The sequence below is a fragment of the Crassostrea angulata genome, chromosome 7 (genome assembly GCF_025612915.1).
Source record: "Crassostrea angulata isolate pt1a10 chromosome 7, ASM2561291v2, whole genome shotgun sequence".
NCBI classification, from domain to species: domain Eukaryota; kingdom Metazoa; phylum Mollusca; class Bivalvia; order Ostreida; family Ostreidae; genus Magallana; species Magallana angulata.
Genome location: NC_069117.1, coordinates 11,313,052 through 11,333,868, shown reverse-complemented (window position 1 = coordinate 11,333,868; position 20,817 = coordinate 11,313,052). Strand labels below are relative to the sequence as shown.

Genomic DNA, 20,817 nt, shown 5'->3' with positions numbered 1-20,817 from the left:
ATTTTCATGAAATTCGTGGGTACCTCTCATCCACGAGTTAACATTCCCCCACAAATTAATAAGTTAGGGCTATAAAGTCACATTCCTCTTGTATGTATACGAAAATACATGAAATTACATCCCTATGAACCTGTAAAATTTAAGCAATTAATCCATGAAAAATTTACCCCCACGAATTTTAATGATTCCACAGTACTCAGCAGGAATTTACAATTGTTATCATTATTTTGGTTTTGTTATTATATATAAAATCATTAATAGATAAGACAGCGGAACATTAACTGACAAAATTGGAAACATACAGCTAACGCCAATTTCACCTGTTAAAGTAAAAACATTTGAAATGGGTGGGAACAAATTGACGCAGACGTCTGAGAATTAAAGCATTGGATTGAAACTGTAGTTATAAGAAATGTATTTTCAATCCACCTCAGCATATCTTATTTGCTAAACAAGTTAAAGCGATTGAAAACATTTTATTTCATCTGTAAGTATATAATCAGCAAATATGAGAAGATCCCAATTCATGAGAGCAAGACAAAGCATTGCCAAATGACTTCAGAGAATGAATCAAGTGGGGTTTATGCCCAGAAAGAAAAATTCAAATTAAGATTAGATCAATTAAAATTATCCCAGATAAGACTTTTCTTTTTTTTGCTAAGTTAATGTATACAAATAGATATGTGTGTTCATTGTTTTCTATCTACCGGGGTATATATACACTAACAACAACAAAAATCCACCTATATCGACATTGTTGAAGATTTCTGAGGTATGTAAATATTTATGAACATTATATTAAAACTTTTTGAAATTCATTTTGAAAATGCGTGATGTGTTATTGAATAAAGAGAATATAGCTAAAAACATTTGTGGTGTGTTTTGTTTTTGCTAGGTATGGGGAGAATTGCACAATTATGTAAATGTTACCCCCCCCCCCCAACTCGGATACATCCCAGAGTGTGCATGCATGGGGATAGGAATAATGAAATATTTAATTGAAAGAAAGAGGTTTTAAGAAAATAAATCTTGTAATGAATATATTATAGTACATGTATAAGTGAAATATAGTTATTCTTAAAGAACAACTTACAAGAAAATTAATTGGATAACTTTCATTAAACGACTGAAAGTGTTAAGACATTACTGTCTAGTAAATGATCCCTGAGTTTTTCATTATAGTACTTAAACTTTTACAGTAACAAAAAAAGCAGAAAAATATATTCTTACTTTCTCAGCAGCTTCTCTCATGAACTGTTTCGCAAATTCATCCCATATAGCTGGTACAGTCACAATCCAATGTATCCTCTCTGCTTTAATTACAAGATCTTCATATTTTTCTTGAATCTTTTCCAAAACCATTTCCTTCATGTACTCAAGAGATTTAGAAAAGACTTCTAATGCAGCCAATGGCTTTCCCATATGGTCTTTTATTTCCATTGAGCTTCCCAATGTCTGTAACACAACATCTTTATCTAGAAATCTTAATACATCAACAAAATGTAAGTGGATGTTCATAAAAATAGAAATTAACTTTAACATGATAGAAAGCAAGACACCCAAAAGGCTGGCAAGTTGTTCATTAATTATTGCAAAAAGTTGCTTGCTTTTGTGACATCATAGATAAATAACTACAGAACTGAAAAAAGATGACTAAGAGAGAGAGAGAGAGAGAGAGAGAGAGAGAGAGAGAGAGAGAGAGAGAGAGAGAGACTGGTCCCTCTTTGTAGGTGTGTAATTTTCCACTTTCAAATTTAATGGTTTAACTATATGCAATATCTGCATAAATTTTTTAACTGTCTATTTTTTCTCTTTATTCCTTTTATTTAGTTCAAAATGTTCTATTGTTTATTTCCTCCCTACTCATATACTTACCTGCCTACTGTACATGCATGCACAATTAGCTTAAAAATGGATCAATATGACAGTAAAGTATGGCTCTTGATAGTATATATTTATATAATCTCTATATAAAAAAAATTAAAGGAATTTATATGTCAATGAGGCAGGTATCGCAGTCTATACTAAAATTGCTAGTACACGCATTACATATGTTTGATCCACCTCTAAATTTATCACAGGAAATATAGCGTGAGAGCACTGTGAAGTCATCCATGACCTTTTTTGTGTTTGTTACGTATTTCGACTCAAAAAGAAGGTATTGAAGCATGTAACAAATCTCTTGGGTCTCCCAAAGCTTGTGTGGTACTCAAAACATGTCTTTAAACCTCAAGACACCAAAAATTACGAATTAAATGTCGGCCATTTTTGGCATAGCACCACAGGTGAAAACATTAGAGAGCATTATTGGACGTAGACAAAAAATTTTGTTGGAAGAATCTGTGGGTTTAGTTCGTTCCTTTTCCCGCACACACTGGATCTAAGAGCTTGCTTGGCTGGCTATGAACTATGCTCAAACTCAAGATCCTTCAGTTTAAACCAACTGAACTAAGGCGAGAGAAATTAAATTTTTAGTTTTACGGATCCGCCGACCCAATTTTTCCGATTTTGTAAAAAAAAAAATAATGAAAAAAAATTCGTATCTTCGGAAATTTTTCCGGAATTTTCAAGTTTGACCGATCTTGGTTTTAAAATTACTTTATTTGATTTGAAATCTGCAAAACGTTTGACAAAGGGAGCTTTTAAAATCAAGTGTAAGCGTCTCTATAACATGGAGTATTTAAGATGGAGGTCAGCCATGCAAGGTTTGGCTTAAAAGTTTTTATGAAAAGCAAAGAAAATGTTATCCTGAACAAGTTTTAAGGTTAATACCAATGATCTTGAAACAAACACAAAGTACACAGTGGATAGTGGACAAATTAAACTTAATATTAATATGTTTTACGGTGCTACCGTTCTGGCGAGCGCAGCAAGAATTACACATACTGTACCTTGCATCATTGTCAACTTATAGTTTTAGGTATCAACGAACGTCAAAGAATTTTTGAGAGAGTATTGCTCTACATTAAGTATGCCAAAGGTACTAATTTTAATGGTTATGATACATACAGCGCAACCCCCTACCCAGAGAGAGAGAGCCCTGTACCTGTTTGTAGGTGTGTAATTTCCCACTTTTAAATTTAATGGTCTGACTATATGCAATATCTACATAATTTTTTTACCTGTTTATTTTTTTTTTTTTTTTATTCCTTTTTATTTAGTTCAAAATGTCCTATTGTTTATTTCCTCCCTACTCATATACTTACCTGCCTACTGTACATGCATGCACAATTAGTTTAAAAATGGATCGATATGGCAGTAAAGTATGGCTCTTGCTAGTATATATATATAAAATCTCTATATTAAAAAAAGATATGTCAATGAGGCATGTGTCGGAGACTATACTGAAATAGCCAGTAGACTCATTACAGATGTTTGATCCACCTCTAAATTTATCGCGGGAAATATAGCGCGAGTGCAGTGTGACGTCATCAATGACTTTGTTCGTCTTTGTTTACGTTTCTCGACTCAATACGAAGGTATGGAAGCATGTAACAAATCTTCTGAGTCTCGCCAAAGCTAATGTGGTACTCAAAACGTGTCTTCAAACCTTAAGACACCGTAAATTACGAGTTAAAAGTCGGCCATTTTTGGCATAGCACCACGGGTGAAAACATTAGAGAGCATTATGGGACGTAGACAAAAAAATTTGTTTGATGAACTGTAGGTTTAGCTCGTTCTTTTTCCCGCGCACACTGGTTCTTAGAGCTCGCTTCGCTAGCCGGCGCTGTGCGCCGGCGAGCTGCGCTCGCTATAAGTTCAAGCAAATAATATGTAATTTTGATTAATAAAAGTTTGCCCACTTTTTTTTTTTTTTTTTTATTTTCCCTCCTCCGACCCAAATTTTTTACAACAAAATCCGTAAAACTAAAAATTAAATTTCTCTTGCCTAAAGGGTTAACCCACTAGCTAGTGCTAGAAGGAGCATGGCAGAAATGAGCCTTTATGTACACACTATCACAATACACATCAAATTTGGTCATGATAAATCTAGTAGTTTCTGAGAAGAAGCTAAAAAATTACAACTATTAATAATATAAATATCTAGTAACTCATGTCAAGAAGATGATGCACAATGTATATTCAGGTAAAGAGTTGGCTCAAAATTCACATTAGATTTATTACGGTAGTTAATCATTTCCATAAAAACATACCTCTTTCTTCAGAAGTTTCATTTTGAAGTTTCTAAAAAATCTAAAACTTTCATGTTGTTCATCTTCAGCATATTCCTTGTACAATTTTTCAGCATCGAATCCAAAAGCGACAAAATTGTTTTTATTATCCAGGAGCAAGGAGGTGGGTGTTTTGAGAGAAGCATCCACCTTATCCCCAGCCTTAGGATCCCATTTTTGAAGGATGACTTCTGAAGTTTTTGTTCGAGAGTACGCAAAACCAGAGTATGTAGTACCAAAGTCAATTGCCACAACAATCTTTTCATCCTCTGTAAAAATGTTTTAGTTAGTTTTAAAAAAGTATTAAATAACAGGCTTGAGAGCCACAGAGCTTACATAAGTATTAAATGTGACTAAACTTGTAGACAAAATTACATTAACTACAGGAGTAATACATTATTGAAAACTCAGTTAATAAATATATATTCAGTTTCACTGTTTCATATATTATAATCATCGATGATGCCACAAGCATGTTTTAAATATTTAAGAAAGGAGACTCATCGGATAAATCCAGAGACCACTCATCAGAGTATAGTGTAAAAGATATTAAATATAACATTTAAAACAGATATCAAAAAATTTATCTGGTTGTCAGTAAAGAAATAATCAGGATAATAAAGACATAGATTTTATTTCAACATATGTTATAATGTAAGCAGCTATAACCATTTTTACTCTATGTATTTGTTAGCCTTTCTTCTGTCAGATGTGCATGTGAACAATTTACCGGTAGGCAAAAGTGTCACACTACCCTCACTATTTTGACAGAAGCCTCTAACACATATCAGAAGCATGTATACTTAAAAGTATTTGAGAAAAGCTGCAAAAATCATCTGCTTTTTTAGTGTAATGAAAAACCTTTTGTATTTTCATTTTGAGAGGGTTACCAGTAAAAATGAAAATATTCAGTTTATGTGACCAATAGTTGGATTCGAGCAGCATTACTAATACAAATGAACTAATTGCCAATCAATCATATATCATATCATATGTATCAACAAACCCTAGAGTAATATGACACTTCATGATTATTTGCTATGATAATTAAGTGATCTATTTATTGAGCCATTTTAACAAGAGCTTGGACTTAAAGTGGTTGACATATAGTCAAACTCCAAATTGAAAAAAGAGAGGGGATTCCTAAACCATTGGTCATTTTCTAGGAATATTCATTGAATGCAACAACATATATATTATTGGTCCATTTCAACTCTAAACTGAATTATAAATTAATCAGATAGGTCAGAATATATTGACATGTACTTGCCTTGCAAGGTCTCATCTCTTGGACATTGTGCGGATTTGGTGAGATGTGCATGTCCACGTACGCGACCAACTGCACTCAATTCTTTGTCACCTTTCTTTGTGAAGGGTAAATCTTCCTCAATATGCATTTCTTTTTATTTATGAATGAAAAAGAAAAAGGTTACTCAATGTGCCAAAAAAAAATTGCTAAGAATGATATTTTACTTTGTTAAATAGACATAATAGTTACTAACGATCAAATTCCATTAGAAAAACTGAATCACAAAACTGACAGGATACCATTGAAGAAACATGGTTGCCTAGAAACATTCTTCTGATAAATTGTGGAACAGGCTAAAATCCTTATCTATACAATGTATTCTAAAATTTGACAATGCATATTAAAATGAAGGTCACCATTACCTACTTTGGGAACAATTCACCCAAAGGTCAAAGATGCATCAACTGACAATTTTTATTATACTAATTTTAAAAGGCCTCTCTGTATCAAAGAAAAAAAATTGACAATGATAAAGACCAAAAAGAAGCTCACATTGACCTACTTTTGGGTAAACATATTTGCAGTTTTAAGATGCACCAGCTAGTAAGTTTTGATGATCCCAAACTATGTTATAAATACAGATATGACTATAAATTACGAGAAGATACCCCCCCCCCCCAAAAAAAAAGAAAATAAATAAATAAAAAATTTGTTCAAATTTTCAAAGCGACACATCTTGACACCTTAAGTTGAATCAATTGTTAAAATTTGTTGATCCTTCAAGTCATAGTATTCAAAACAAATAGGTTGAATTATTTATTATTAATTTGCAACAAAATTTAATCAGAATGTAGGCATACATACTACCCTCCAGTGGGGAAAAAGAACCCAAATGAGGTAGCCTTTTCCGTGTATATTTTAAAGCACATATTTTCATATACTATATATGTAGATAGGGTTTCTGATTAGTAAGTAAAGATATCAGCTATAACATAATAGACTTTATAATATTTAGCAATATCAATATATGCAAAAAAAGTTTGCATGCATTTACCATCAAATTTATTTGAACCATTTGAACAAAAGCTTGGACTTGAGGTAATTGTGTTGAACAGCAGCGTATATAGACCTGTTTATTTCATTGTAGGCCACTCTGCCATTGCTTTTTGAAATCAATATGATTTGTCTGGCTTTAAGCTACGACTTAGCAATTTGTGTAGAGTAAAACACACTTATTTTGCCAGGAACAAGTAATTTTACTTCGTTATAAGCAGAATTTTTTATATTCACCATGTTTACAACATGTAATAAAGTCACGGGGATTTAATCACTTTGCTGTAAGCGTAAACTCATCATGTGTCTTCTATAATCATTTTTTACTGTATATTTCAATTTAAACCAGGGTCACTTTTCACTTGTAAGTCCAAGGTCATATTAAAATGGTTCTAAGCTTTTTTTTTTGGAGGAAAAATATCTTTGTGTGCAGAGACTTTAACAATTGCCATTGTTCAGTAAAAATAAGTTAAGTTGCCAAAATTTACATTAATATACATAAAAGTAAGAACTATTAGTGAATTATATATTCTTTTTCATTAAAATTTTTTTACATGCTTATCTCAAATCATGCAATTTTGCAATGAAAGCAAGTCAAGTCTACTGTTATGGCCAAGTTAAATGATATTTTAAGTCATTGATAAATCATGTGTGGAATGGTAATGCCTCTTTTTCTTTGGCGAGGATAATATCGACATGTCTTGTAACTAATGTAATCACTGGAAGTGGCTTCTTTCGTTGGTCAATGTAAAACACATGCTATTCAAGTCACCAGCTAATTTCAAAACCCATGAGATTTATGGACCACAATGACTTCCAAGGAACAACTAACATATTTTGAAAAGTGCAATAGATTTTTCAATATAAGTGGTATGTGGGAGAGTTAAAAAGCGGTAGACTTTCGCATAAATGACAGAGTTAACGTGTGATGTGGGTCATACTGGTTATCAGTACTTAGTTTAACTACTTTTAAATGAAATGCCATAAAATTATGAAAGTAGGTCATTGTAATCTTCATTTTTACTCTTAGACCCCGAGACCTTGAGATGCATAAACTGACAAAGTTTAATAATCCCTGGCCTTAACTTGCTAAAGATATGCATCCAAAACAAATTTGAAAAAAAGGTGTAAAATTAAACAATAAAGTAACTGTGAGCAACCTTTGGGTCAAAAAATCTTCAAATCCCAAGATGCATCATTTAACTGACAAGATTTGATTATCCAAGCCATAAAAGTGGGCAAAATTTAATTTTTTTTTTATGTAATTTTATATCAACTTTAAAGTGACTTTATAACCACATCCTTTGTCCCAGTGTAATGTCTTGAATTTTTTTTATCTGTATTACATATTTTCAGCATCATCTGAAGTCTTGTTATAATCTACCTACCCAATGGTCCTTGGAAAGGTATATCATATAATCGTTTCCTTTTTTCCCCCTCCTTCCCCAAAACAACTTTGAATGTGCAGTCGAACAATACTCCTTCCTTCAGGAGTTTTGCTTCCTGTGGGTTTTTTTCTTTGGAGTCTGAAAAAATTTCATTGACAGATAAAATATGCGTTTTTTCCTAAGTAGAATTCATATCATGAAGAATGCCAAAGTATTTTTTTTTTCTAAAAATTATCCAAACATTACAATATACATGTATCTTTGTACAGTTGTATCCCTGTATCTTACTACATATGTCTTTGCCAATTTTAACCAAATAAATGGCATAAACAAAACCACTGATGAGTCTTATGACTTTCTATTGTTACAATGACATATACTTGCCTGGCAAAATATTCTCTGATTTTGAAAGTCTTGGAATTTTTGGTGGTTTGGTACTCAAACTCAATTCTTTGTCACCTTTCTCCGTGAATGGCAAATTTTCCTTAACATCCTCTTTTCCTTTTTGAATGAAATAGGAAATAGGTAATCAAAATGCAAATAAAAATGATTTTACCAATAAATTCAAGAATGTTAAAAAGAAATAAAAAAGTGGTATTGACTTTCCTATGTTAATGGGAGATCATATAATCAGTGACACATGAAACAAGAGGCTATGCAATGGACCACTGACTAATTCTGACAAAGTTAGCCAAATTCTGACAAAATTAGCTAAATCAAATTCAATACAACAATTGAATTTGTATTTGTGTATCAATTTCACCTAACAATCCAACAAAAAGATACAAGTATTTTTTTTTGCCAATTCTTCTCCATGGGCCACATTTATTTTTTACCTGAGCAACTATGCTCAACTCTAGTCCTATGTATACTCTCACTGTTCAAAGAAACTTGAAACTTGTATATACCACAAATGCTTTTTTCTGACTTCAGTCAGGTACAAAAACCTTGCTTGCTTAATAGTAAATAATACCGCGAAATATTGAATCTGGGTTCAATACATTATGCGATATTATAAACCTGGGTTCAAAATATCGCTGCGATATATTGAACCCCCCCCCCCCCCCCCATAAAATATTGAACCCTGGGTTCAAAACATTATGGCCGCTATATTTTGAAACCCCCTCTAATTTTCATTGCTATGGTATTGAAGAGGGGGTTTAAAATATTATGACCAATACATTGAACCCCCTACTATTTCCAATTCCCTTCCCAAAATATTATGGCTGCGATATTTTGAACCCCCCTCCTATATCCAATTCCGTTTGGAGAGGGGTTCAAAATACTGTAAACCAATTTTTTTATTGCCGCGACTTTATTTTGCGATTAACTGCTGATAAACTGGTTCACGACGCCTAATGTTTGCGACCAAGCCTCATCAAGACCTTTATTGTTATAAAAACTATAGACAAAAGATTGATTCGTGGCCAGAAATATTCAGAATGACAAGGCTCTCGCTAGCCTCGCAAATAAAAGTTGGTTTACAGTATTATGGCCATAGTATTTTGAAACCCCCTCTAAATTTCATTGCTATTTAAGAGGGGGTTAAAATATTACGGCTGCATTATATATTGAACCCCTCTCCTATTTCCAATTCCCTTTGGAAAGGGGGTTGAAAATATTATGGCTGCGATATTTTGAACCCCCTCTCCAATGGGAATTGGAAATAGGTAGGGGTTTCAATAAACATGAATTGCAGCCATAATATTTTGAACCCCCTCTCCAATACCACTGAAAACTAGAAGGGGGTGGGGTTCAAAATATTGCAGCCATAACATTTTGAACCCCCTCTCCAATGGTAATTGGATATAGGTAGGGGGTTCAATATATCACAGCCATAATATTTTGAACCCTCTCTCCAAAAGCAATGAAAAATAAAGGGGGTTCAAAATATTGTGGCCAAAATATTTTGAATCCCCTCTCCAATAGGAATTGGAAATAGGTAAGGTGTTTTAAATATATATAGCAGCCATAATATTTTGAAACCTTCTCCAATAGCAATGAAAAATAGAGGGGGGTTCAAAATATCACAGCCATAATATTTTAAACCCCCTCTCCAATAGCAATGAAAAATAAGGGGATTCCAAAATATTATGGCTGCAATATATTGAACCCCCTCTCCAATAGCAATGAAAAATAGAGGGGGGCTCAAAATATCGTGGCCAAAATATTTTGAACCCCCTCTCCAATAGGAATTGGAAATAGGTAAGGGGTTTTATATATATATATATAGCAGCCATAACCTGGGGTTCAATATTTCAATATAACGCAGCAATATTTTGAACCTGGGTTCAATATATCGCGGGGTTCAAAATAGTATATGACACCGGTAGTTTGAATAAATTTACACCAACAGGAAACTAACATTAAACTTTTTTTTCATCTCTGGATTTTTGCATTATGAAAAAATTAATTAAAACACCACACCCTTTTTTCATTATTTTCCAATCATACCCACTGGAAGGGGGTCTGGTCCTTCAAATTGACAGAAAGCAGCGTATACCAAGTTTGGTTGAAATTAGCTTAGTTGTCTCAAAACAAACAATTCTATTACAAATAACAGAAGAATTGACCTTAGTTAGACACGTCAGGAAAATTCATGTTAGTTGACTAAGTTAGTTAAAACGAACACATCAAACAATAAAAATTCATGTTACTTGTCTAAGTTAGTCTATCTAAGGGCAATTTTCTTAAAAGCCCTAAGTTCCAAGAATCAAAACGTGTAAGTTCTGGATAGCTCAGTAGTTTAAACTGCTGGCTATGTCGGGTGCCTGTAAAGTGCGAAACGAAATCGAAACGAAACGAAACGAAATTGAACGAAACGAAACGAAACCAATCGAAACGAAACGAAACCAATCGAAACAAAACGAAACATAACCAAAATTCGAAACGAAACGGAATTTAAACAAAACTAATATCAATTTTGACTACCGGTACATAAAAGTGAAAATAAATTCATTATAAATGAACTATAAATAAATTCATTGAAATAAATTTTTAAACCATAAAATATAACTACCTGTATGTTTCAGATTGCCGCTGTAAATTTTTGAGCCGATTATCCGAAATTTGCAAAAATTATATAATTATGTAAATAACTGATGTACATTCCTATACCTTTTAATGTTTCTAATTTGTTTCATTAAATGATATTCAGACGTTTAGAGAGAGAGAGAGATGCCTTAAAACTTATCAGCGACATCACATAGCAAAATATATACGCAAGTTTGGGAGAGGGAGGGAGAGAGAGAGAGAGAGAGAGAGAGATGCCTTAAAACTTATCAGCCACATCACATAGCAAAATATATACAAAAAAATATATTTCATTTCGCACTTTACAGGCGCCCGGATATGTCACACATGATGTTTTTTGTGCCCTGGTTTGACTCTATCTTTTGGCATACTTTATCATTTTTTTAAAATTAATTGCATTTATAAACACTGTTTTATTTTTTTATGCAGAATTGTGCATTTTGTATATTTAACTTTGATCTTCTTCCTAAATGCACATATGTTTCTTGAATTAAAGATATCAATGGAAAATGTATATACTTAACTACAATCAAACTTAATCACACTTAAAAGCAATCAACCAGAACTACACCTTAGTGTAAGCATGCTTTGTTCGAGGACAAAAATCATTCACTCTGTGTTACTCGAGACAGGTGCCAAATAGAAAAATAATGCCGAGCAAAAACTGCTGTATTACCATTCAAAAACAACTTTGGGAAATTGTACCATTTTGGGAGAAGTATTGCAATGTAGATTTAGTACATTCATTGGAAAGAATGCGTGCATTGGCTACATTATATGTCAAAAATGCATGAGAAAGGATTCTAACGTCATTGTCAACATGGAGTACCAGGGTATATGAGAATTTAATCATGGTAAGTATGATCCTATACAGGAATGAAATAAAGTAACATATTCCTTATTTTTTAAGGGATTTTTTAAGGGATATTGTGTTATTGTTTTCAATAGAATAAAAGAAAACTGATACATGTGTATATAAAAAATTGCAACACCAAAGACTTTCGATAGTTGCTAATATGCCCCTGGCATATGACCATGACTTAGGGCTGATGACATAGGTATTTGTAAATTAGATTCAATTCAAATTCTTTCATACGTTTACCTTCCATCTTTCCTTTTACTTCCAGCAAATGATCCATGTTATTTTTTCTTAAGACATTTTCCAGCTCAATCACATACTCGTCATGTTTGAAGACAAATGTCAAAAAATTGTGTGCTCTCTCAGACCTTGATTTTCCAGAATCCGGGAGAAAAGTTTTCATGTCTTCCTGTAGGTCATGAATTGTTTTGAATTTCTGCAATGTTTCATTCATGACATTGACCTCAATTTCATCCACTATGTCTTTAAAGTTTAGCAAGAGTGCTTCCTTTATTTTTTCTAAAAAGAAAGATATCAAACCGTAAGTTTATTTGCTTATTCTAAGAGTAAATTTCATTAAAAAAAAACAAACTAAATTGTAAAACTTTTTTATCAACTTCTTGTTTTGCATTCTTCCCAATATTTTTTAAAATTAAATTGCCAGTAAACCATTTTTGTTTGGAGTTATGGATTTTACAAAAATTTAAGGAAAATATGCATTTTTATTCAAACATGACATGCCTGCTTTTTTGTGAATGTCTTTATCTTTCAAAGTGGCTTGAACCATTTCCACGAGGTCATCTCTTGAAATAGACTGCAGGTACTTTATGAAAGAACTCAAGATTTCTTTGTTTTCTGATGTTCGAATTGTTTGAAGCAATTTTATTCCTCTTTTTTTCCTCCCTCCCTCACGCTCAATTTCTGACTTGTTTTCAGGTGTTAAACACTTTTTCTGAAGTAAATAGGTCATGAGCTGGGAGGGCTCTAACTCATCGACCAGAAACGTCTCATTTTTCTGGATCTTTCTTCTTGTTATATCATCTGGCTCCTGAGAGCGACTTACTGGAAACATAAAACCAAGCTATAATTTCCATGATCACAAATGTTTATTTGCCAAGGTTAAAGGAAGTAATAATTATATCATAAGGGATATATTAATGGTAAAAATTGTTTGAATAATAAATCTGCTTTAACAATCTGTGAAAGGAACAGGAATTCTTTGATGTAAAACAAAGAACTACTGGGTATACGCTATACAGTACCTTTCTCATCAGGACTTGGATCTTTTTCAATGACTTTTACTACAATTTCTAATTCTCTTCTTTTCTTCAGCAGTTTATCTAATCCTGCAGATGTGAACAACTTTTCTATCATATTCTGTATTATACTGCCATCTTTTCCTAAAAATCTGTGGACAGCATTGTCTGTCAATGGACATAAATGAATGATAATAGAGCCGGTCGTTGCCTCTTTGACTACCATGTGTGTGTCCTCTACAACCACAATCTTCAAACTTGGGTCACTGTTGATGACTTGGACGATTCCTTTGATATTTGAGTCCGGATTATCCTTTTCTTCTATTATCATTTTAATGTCCATATTCCGAATACCTCCTTAAACAAAATAATGTACAATCATGATTAGAAATGATAGGAAATTTAAGACATATAGACAGAAATGAACATATATGATGGTGAGAGTTGTACAAGTTTTCAATCATACCTTTTGCTATTAAACATGGAACTCCTTTATCAACCGTAAGAGAAATCTGTGATTTAGAACTTACAGGAGCTAAAATAGAAACCAATAATGCTGTAAATTTTTTGTGGATAAGAATGCAAACTAGTTTAATTGCACAAATATTGCACAAATATTATTTAAATACATGTACACAGTTAAACACCATTGATATTATTCATCATTATTGTACTACATGTATTTACAATGAAGCTTAAAGAACTATATATGATAAGAGTTAATTAAATTTGGCTGAGATGAATCCCAAATTTTTAATGTGATTCAGATATATCATAGATTATTTGTTATTTTTCAGTTATGTGCTCTCATTGGAAATACATAATAAAAGAAGTTTTTAAAATAAACTATTTTTGCAATTCATTAAAAATCAGCCAAACACAAGCATTTTTCTTAACTTTTTATTTTATGCAAATCTTTAATAAAAATATGTGTTTGTTTAAGCCTCAGCTTTATGTTTTCTGAAAGAAAATTAACTGCTTGAAATAACCTGTTATCAATATGCAAAAATGGCAGGAAAATATCATATACATGTATCTAAATAGGCATTTCAATCAAATTGAAAACTGTTCAGAAACTCTATTCCTTAAACTACCTTGCAGAACATAATAAAATAATACCTGAAAATTGATCACTGTGTTCTGTTTGCTGTTTTTTTATCTCTTCTAATATATAATCTTGTTTACCCTCCATCAAAGCATACACAAAAAGATACAATTGATCTTCAGGTTGGTCTTTCAGATGTCTTAACAAAATCTCATTCCTTTTCCTTAAGCTTCCCTGCTCTTCAATTACGTCATGATCAGTAACTGTCAGGACACTTTCTTCGAAGAGAATATCACTCAATTCGAAAGAATCCAATTCCATAACCAAAAATTTTTCTAATCGAATCAAGTCAGTCCTTTTTATTGTGACATTAATGTTTCTTCTGAGATCTGAAAAAATCAGATTAAAAACAAATAAGACTAGATGCTGTCATTAGACAGTAATACCCGCACCAAGTGTTTGCCCCTAAATAACACTGTTTTGTACCAGTTTAATTAAAAATGAAGACCACATGCAAGTTCCGGTAATTCATTTAAAAATTATAATTTTTATAACTGAAGGATGAGATCCCTTCCCATATGATAATACACATAAGCAATGTGCAATTTGGGGTTAAACTGTTTGCATGTAAATTTTAAGTTAATCAATAATCTTAACATTTCATGTCATAGAAAGTACAATGGTCTTTATAATTATTACAAAAAAAAATTAAATTGAGTGAGGGGTCCAGACCACCCCCCCCCCCCCCATGAAAATTCATTTAATTTATCAATAGTAATAGTAAAATTACCAAAAATACACCTCGGACTCCAATGCCCCAACAGACATGTAATTGCTCTAACCCATTGCGCTTCAATGTAATGTAATGTAGATATACATAAAGCACAGAGAAATTCACCTTACTGGACCTCCACTTCTGCCCTGGCCGGGGCTTGAACTCACGACCTCTGGAACCCATTCTCCTAGCAGTGAGCGGCCACCGCGCTAACCACTGTTCTTTATGTATATCTTTATCATTCACTATGGGCAGGTATATGTAAATTTGAGAGTTATTGCAATGTTTGTACTTATTATATGTATATATCTATATTATTATATGTACATATCTATGCAATGTGTATCGTTCCGATCCTCTCAAATTGCCATTTAACTGTATTCACCTGTATCTCAAACGACCGTGTAGTGAGTGACCAGCGCGCTAGTTTCCCTTCATCATCGAAAGCAAGATTTTTGTCTTGCCTAGATGGCCCAGTGGTAAGAGCGGTGGCCGCTCACTGCTAGGAAAATGGGTTTCAGAGGTCGTGAGTTCAAGCCACGCCAGGGCGGAGGTGGAGGTCCAATAAGTGAATTTCTCTGTGCTTTATGTATATCTTTATCATTCACTATGGGCGGTATATGTCAATTTGAGAATTATTGCAATGTTTGTGCTTAATACATGTATATGTATATATCTATGCAATGTGTATCAATCCGATCCTCTCAAATTGCCGTTTAATCAATTCACTTGTATCTCAAAAGACCTAGAAGTGAGCAACCAGCATGCTAGTTTCCCTTGGTCATCAATAGCAAGATTTTTGTTTTGCCTAGATGGCCCAGTGGTCAGCGAGGTGGCCGCTCACTGCTAGGGGAATGGGTTCCAGAGTTCGTGAGTTCAAGCCCTGGCCGGGGCGGAGGTGGAGGTCCAATAAGGTGAATTTCTTTGTGCCTTATATATATATATATCTTACCGGACACTGAGAAAATACTTTTGTGATTTGGATATATATATATATATATTTATTCAATAAATCCTTTTTTTTGGTGCCGGGTATGAACAAACACAAAGAATAAGTCCAATGCTCAAACAACTTTTTCTATAGCGCTTTCGCCCTACCGGGCTCTTCAGTAGATTTAAACAAAGTAAACAAGAACATTATGATGTCAATCGCGTGACGTTAGGTAGGCAACGTTATACAAACAAAGTGTTGAAGACGTGATTATGACGTCAAAACATAGTGACGTCAAAACATTATACAGTGCATAAAAAGAGTCAACACCTCAACTTCAAAACAAACATCAGTTGCAGACAAAGGTGTTCATTAATCTTCATATGACAGATAGAGATAAGCCTCGAAATTTTCTGCAGCAGGCAAGATAATTAATCCCAGGGGATTAATTGTTCTGCTCTCTCATCCTTTTCTTCTAAATTTACAATAAGATTTTTTTTCTTCAGAAATTACAGAATGGGGTTATTATCTGATTACCTGTTAAAATTAACAGCATAAAGGCAGAAAAAAATAAAATTAATAATTGAAGAATAAAATAGTGAAAAAGGATATCTTAATATACATCTTGATTTTAGAAATCAATAAAATTATCATAAATCATTGTGTACGGTATTTTAACCAAAATAAAGTATGAATATTATATATTTTAAATCCATATTTCAAAGAATGTACACAATACTACACATCATTCATAATTGACCTTAACTTCAAAACAAAGTTCATTTGCAGACACAGGCAGTGCAGTAATTAATCTCAATGTGACAGATAAAGATAAAGCTTAGGATTTTCTTCTTGTGTAAGGTTAATTAATCCCAAAGGACAAATATTGCACAGCCTTCCAATTTATACAATGGTAACATTCTCAGCAGTTATCTCTCTTTGCCCATTCATTCTTATGCATAGTTAAGGAATCTACCCCACCACCCCAGCTCCAAACCAGAAGACATAGAGAACCAAACTTAGCATCAAAATATGTATTTCTACCTACTGAACTACCATACCAAATTTGAACTTGATTGGGCAACCATGAAAAAAGTTATTAGAAAAAAACAGAAAATTTGTGAACGGAAGAGTGACAGACGGACAGACAGAAGGACGGACGGACAGAGTGATTACTATAGGGCACCCGCAAATCCTTGCGGGGCCCCAATAATATACATGAATACATATGCTAAAGATATATTATATGCAGATGTTAGAAATACATAATATTAAGAATTTAACTTAGGTTTAAACAGTTTAACAAAATGATTTTCTTTAGCTTTACGCAATTGTTCATTGTTTTCTTTCACTTTATAAAAAGGGAAAATATAAAACATTCCTTTCCGCATATATATCAAAATGGCCACTGCATGGTGTGTTTGCCACAGATGGGTCTCTAATCTGCTGCTTGTGGACGCGCACTCTATCTGCAAGTTTGGTTCCAGTTTGTCCTATATAGTTGTCACCACAAGTAGGGCATATCATGCAGTAATTCAGGTTCTTGGATTTGCAATTCATTGTAGAATTAACATTAAAATGCATACCATTCATGAACATTATGGATGGGCTGGTAATAGGAGAAAATCAGATCACTTAATTCAATCAACCTAAACTAAATACCATCAACGATTGGAATCAAAGAAAAACAAACCAAAACCAACAACGAAGTGATTCTTTTTTGTGGAGAGACCAGTTTCACAAACATCACATGAAAACGTTTCGCTTCAAACATCTCTAGAAGAAATGGCACATGTGGACTCTAAAATAATTAATATTTCTCGAAGAAATTTCTCTACACATAAGATAGACTTACTTAAACGGGGTCTTAATTAAATTTACTCCAACTCTTAAAAAGAACGACATGGATGTTATCAAAGATACCAAAGAATTTTGTAGGAAACACAGACTTATATAGTTTTTTCAAAACTCGGAAAACAGCGATGAATCATTGGTGAGAAACAAAAGTAATTTTAAACCCAACTCAAACAGAGACAAATAATTAGAAGATTATATCAACTGCTTAAAAACCGCAGCTCAAATAATCTTGAGACTGATGTCCGTGTACGAGATAACATCACAATATTAGAAAGAAAAGCATTAGAAAATATTAGAAGTGATAATTATACCATTATTATAAAGGAAGCTGACAAAGACTGAGCAATCGTCATCATGGATGAAGACCACAACAAAGAAATGGTACTAGAACAATTAAATGATATACATTTTTACCAAGAACTACCATCAAACCAAGACAGCAAAACCTTGTCTAGAATTAAGAAATATGTTACAAAGTTTTCTTAAAATCTAACAGACAAAGAAGATTTTCTACTCAACTTTGAGGTGAGAACCTGTAACTTTTACGGTTTACCATAAATCCACAAGTCAAAACAAATTCAAACTGGAATACAAAACTTATGTGAACCTTAAATTGAACTACCGCGTCCAACAGACTTGAAACTTCGTCCAATCGTGGCTGGTCCTTCCTGTCCAACACAAAGACTTAGCAATTTCCAAGACATTATACTTAAACCACTCTGTAAATTAATACCGAGCTATATTCGGGATGACATGGACTTTTTAAATAATATACCAAATACCGTCAAAGATAATACACATCTAGTGAGTTTCAATGTAACTAGTCTATATACCAACATACCTCACAACCTGGGCGTTGAGGCCATTGACTACTGGATAAATAAAAATGAAAGCATTCTACAATCAAGATTTTCGAATGAATTTATTCTTGAGGGAATTACACTTGTACTGGAAAATAATCATTTTTTCTTTGATGACAAATATTTTCTACAGACAAAAGGAACAGCCATGGGAACGAAGGTTGCCCCCACTTACGCCAATTTGATTCTTGGTTACCTCGAAGAAAAATTTACTTCAAATTGCAAATCATTTTTTGGAGAAGAATGTGCCCTAACATCAAAAACAACTGGAAACGCTACATAGACGATTGTTTCATTTTTTGGACAAAGTCACTGGACGACTTAAAAAAATTTCCACAAAATTCTAAATTCTCTACATGACAGCCTACAATTTACAATAGATATTAGTGAAAAAGAATTACCATTTTTGGACATTTTAGTGATAAAAGAGGGAATGAAAATTACTATGGATCTTTTCTACAAGAAGACAGACTCTCACCAATATTTGAACTTTGATTCATGTATCCTTCTCATACAAATTTAAACAAATCATCCCTTTAAATATGGCTCGGCAAATCTGTACCATTGTTATAGCTGAAGAACGGAGGAAAACAAGACTGTCCGAACTTAAAATATTTCTTACTACACAAAAATATCCTATACAGCTCATCAAATCAGCAATACGTAAGGCACCAGAAACACCAATTGCAGAACTTAGATCAATAAAACAACGTGAGGAAAGCAACAATACCAAAATTCCTTTTGTTCTCACCCACAACCCGAGGAATCACAACATGTTTAAATCAGCCAAACAGTTTTTCCCTATTCTTCAACAATCGGAAAACTTACAAGAACTGATCCAGCCTAATGATATAATTCACAGCAGACGTCAACCTCCAAATCTGAAGAACACTCTTGCCAAAGCCAAATTCACTTCAAACCCCGTCAAACCAACTGTATGTAAATGCGAGGATCCACGGTGCAGGACATGTCCTTTTCATCAAACCGGCCCATCCATAATGTTCAAGAACGGTATGCATTTTAACGCTAATTCTACAATGAATTGCAAATCCAAGAACCCGATTTACTGCATGACGTGCCCTACTTGTGGTGACAACTATATAGGACAAACTGGAACCAAACTTGCAGATAGAGTGCGCGTCAACAAGCAGCAGATTAGAGACCCATCTGTGCCAAACACACCATGCAGTGGCCATTTCGATATATGCGGAAAGGAATGTTTTATATTTTCCCTTTTTATAAAGTGAAAGAAAACAATGAACAATCGCGTAAAGCTAAAGAAAATCATTTTGTAAAACTGTTTAAACCTAAGTTAAATTCTTAAATATTATGTATTTTTAACATCTGCATATAATATATCTTTAGCATATGTATACATGTATATAATTATGTACAAGAGACACTGGACTTTTATCATTATAATTGTGTTGATTCTTTTTATGCACTGTATAATGTTTTGACGTCACTATGTTTTGACGTCATAATCACGTCTTCAACACTTTGTTTGTATAACGTTGCCTACCTAACGTCACGAGATTGACATCATAATGTTCTTGTTTACTTTGTTTAAATCTACTGAAGAGCCCGGTAGGGCGAAAGCGCTATAGATAAAAGTTGTTTGAGCATTGGACTTATTCTTTATTCTATATATATATATATATATGCACTAAAAATGGCTAACGACACGAACAATAGAAATTGTCAAATTTTCGGGACAACCAGTTCCTTCTTCAGGACCAAAAAATAAATTACATGAGTACAAGACAAAGAAAACAAAATCTAAAGCTACTACTAAACTACTTGAGAAACTATAAAAAAGAACAGCTACATTATAAACATTTGTTCACATTCTTAAAGAAGGTGTTGCTACTGTCGCCGATCGCTCTAAAGACTTTATATAAAATGGCTAAAAGTATATCAAAACAATAATATTTGATAAACTTAAGGTAATGTAATTAATGTTAATATTCATGGAGTCATATTTAATGATTCTACAACAGTAAGGTTACACAAAATCACTACACTTGCAGAGAATGATCTTCTTTGACAAGGAAATTTTAACCCAAATTTGAAACATCATACTAGAGAAGAAAAAATATTCAGATGCTAATATTTTTGTACATGCAATTTCATTTTAATTATAGTCATAACCAAAACCAACTCTTTTGTATCCGTTGATTTGAAATTTGACGAAGTTAAGAGAACTGTTTGAATTTTTCAAAACGTAAAGAGTCTTTTATCATACAGGCACCAACCTAATTTTTGGGAGATTTATTTCTCCCTAACAGAAAAGTAGGGAGAAGTTTAACATCAGGGAGACTGTCAATACAATGTATTTG

The 20,817-nt window shown here is 33.1% G+C and overlaps 1 protein-coding gene across 1 annotated transcript in view; it reads right to left on the bottom strand.

Moving 5' to 3' along the window:
• The window catches only part of LOC128156142 (uncharacterized), a 68,323-nt gene that overhangs the window by 12,747 nt on the left and 34,759 nt on the right, over nt 1-20,817 (bottom strand). Inside the window, exons 5-14 of the mRNA XM_052818173.1 lie at nt 14,130-14,444; nt 13,477-13,545; nt 13,017-13,367; nt 12,496-12,816; nt 11,998-12,273; nt 8,247-8,363; nt 7,863-8,000; nt 5,443-5,577; nt 4,155-4,441; nt 1,231-1,455 (exon numbers count right to left, since the gene is read on the bottom strand). Coding sequence (XP_052674133.1) covers nt 1,231-1,455; nt 4,155-4,441; nt 5,443-5,577; nt 7,863-8,000; nt 8,247-8,363; nt 11,998-12,273; nt 12,496-12,816; nt 13,017-13,367; nt 13,477-13,545; nt 14,130-14,444 — 2,234 coding nt within the window. The remainder of the gene's footprint in view (nt 1-1,230; nt 1,456-4,154; nt 4,442-5,442; nt 5,578-7,862; nt 8,001-8,246; nt 8,364-11,997; nt 12,274-12,495; nt 12,817-13,016; nt 13,368-13,476; nt 13,546-14,129; nt 14,445-20,817) is intronic.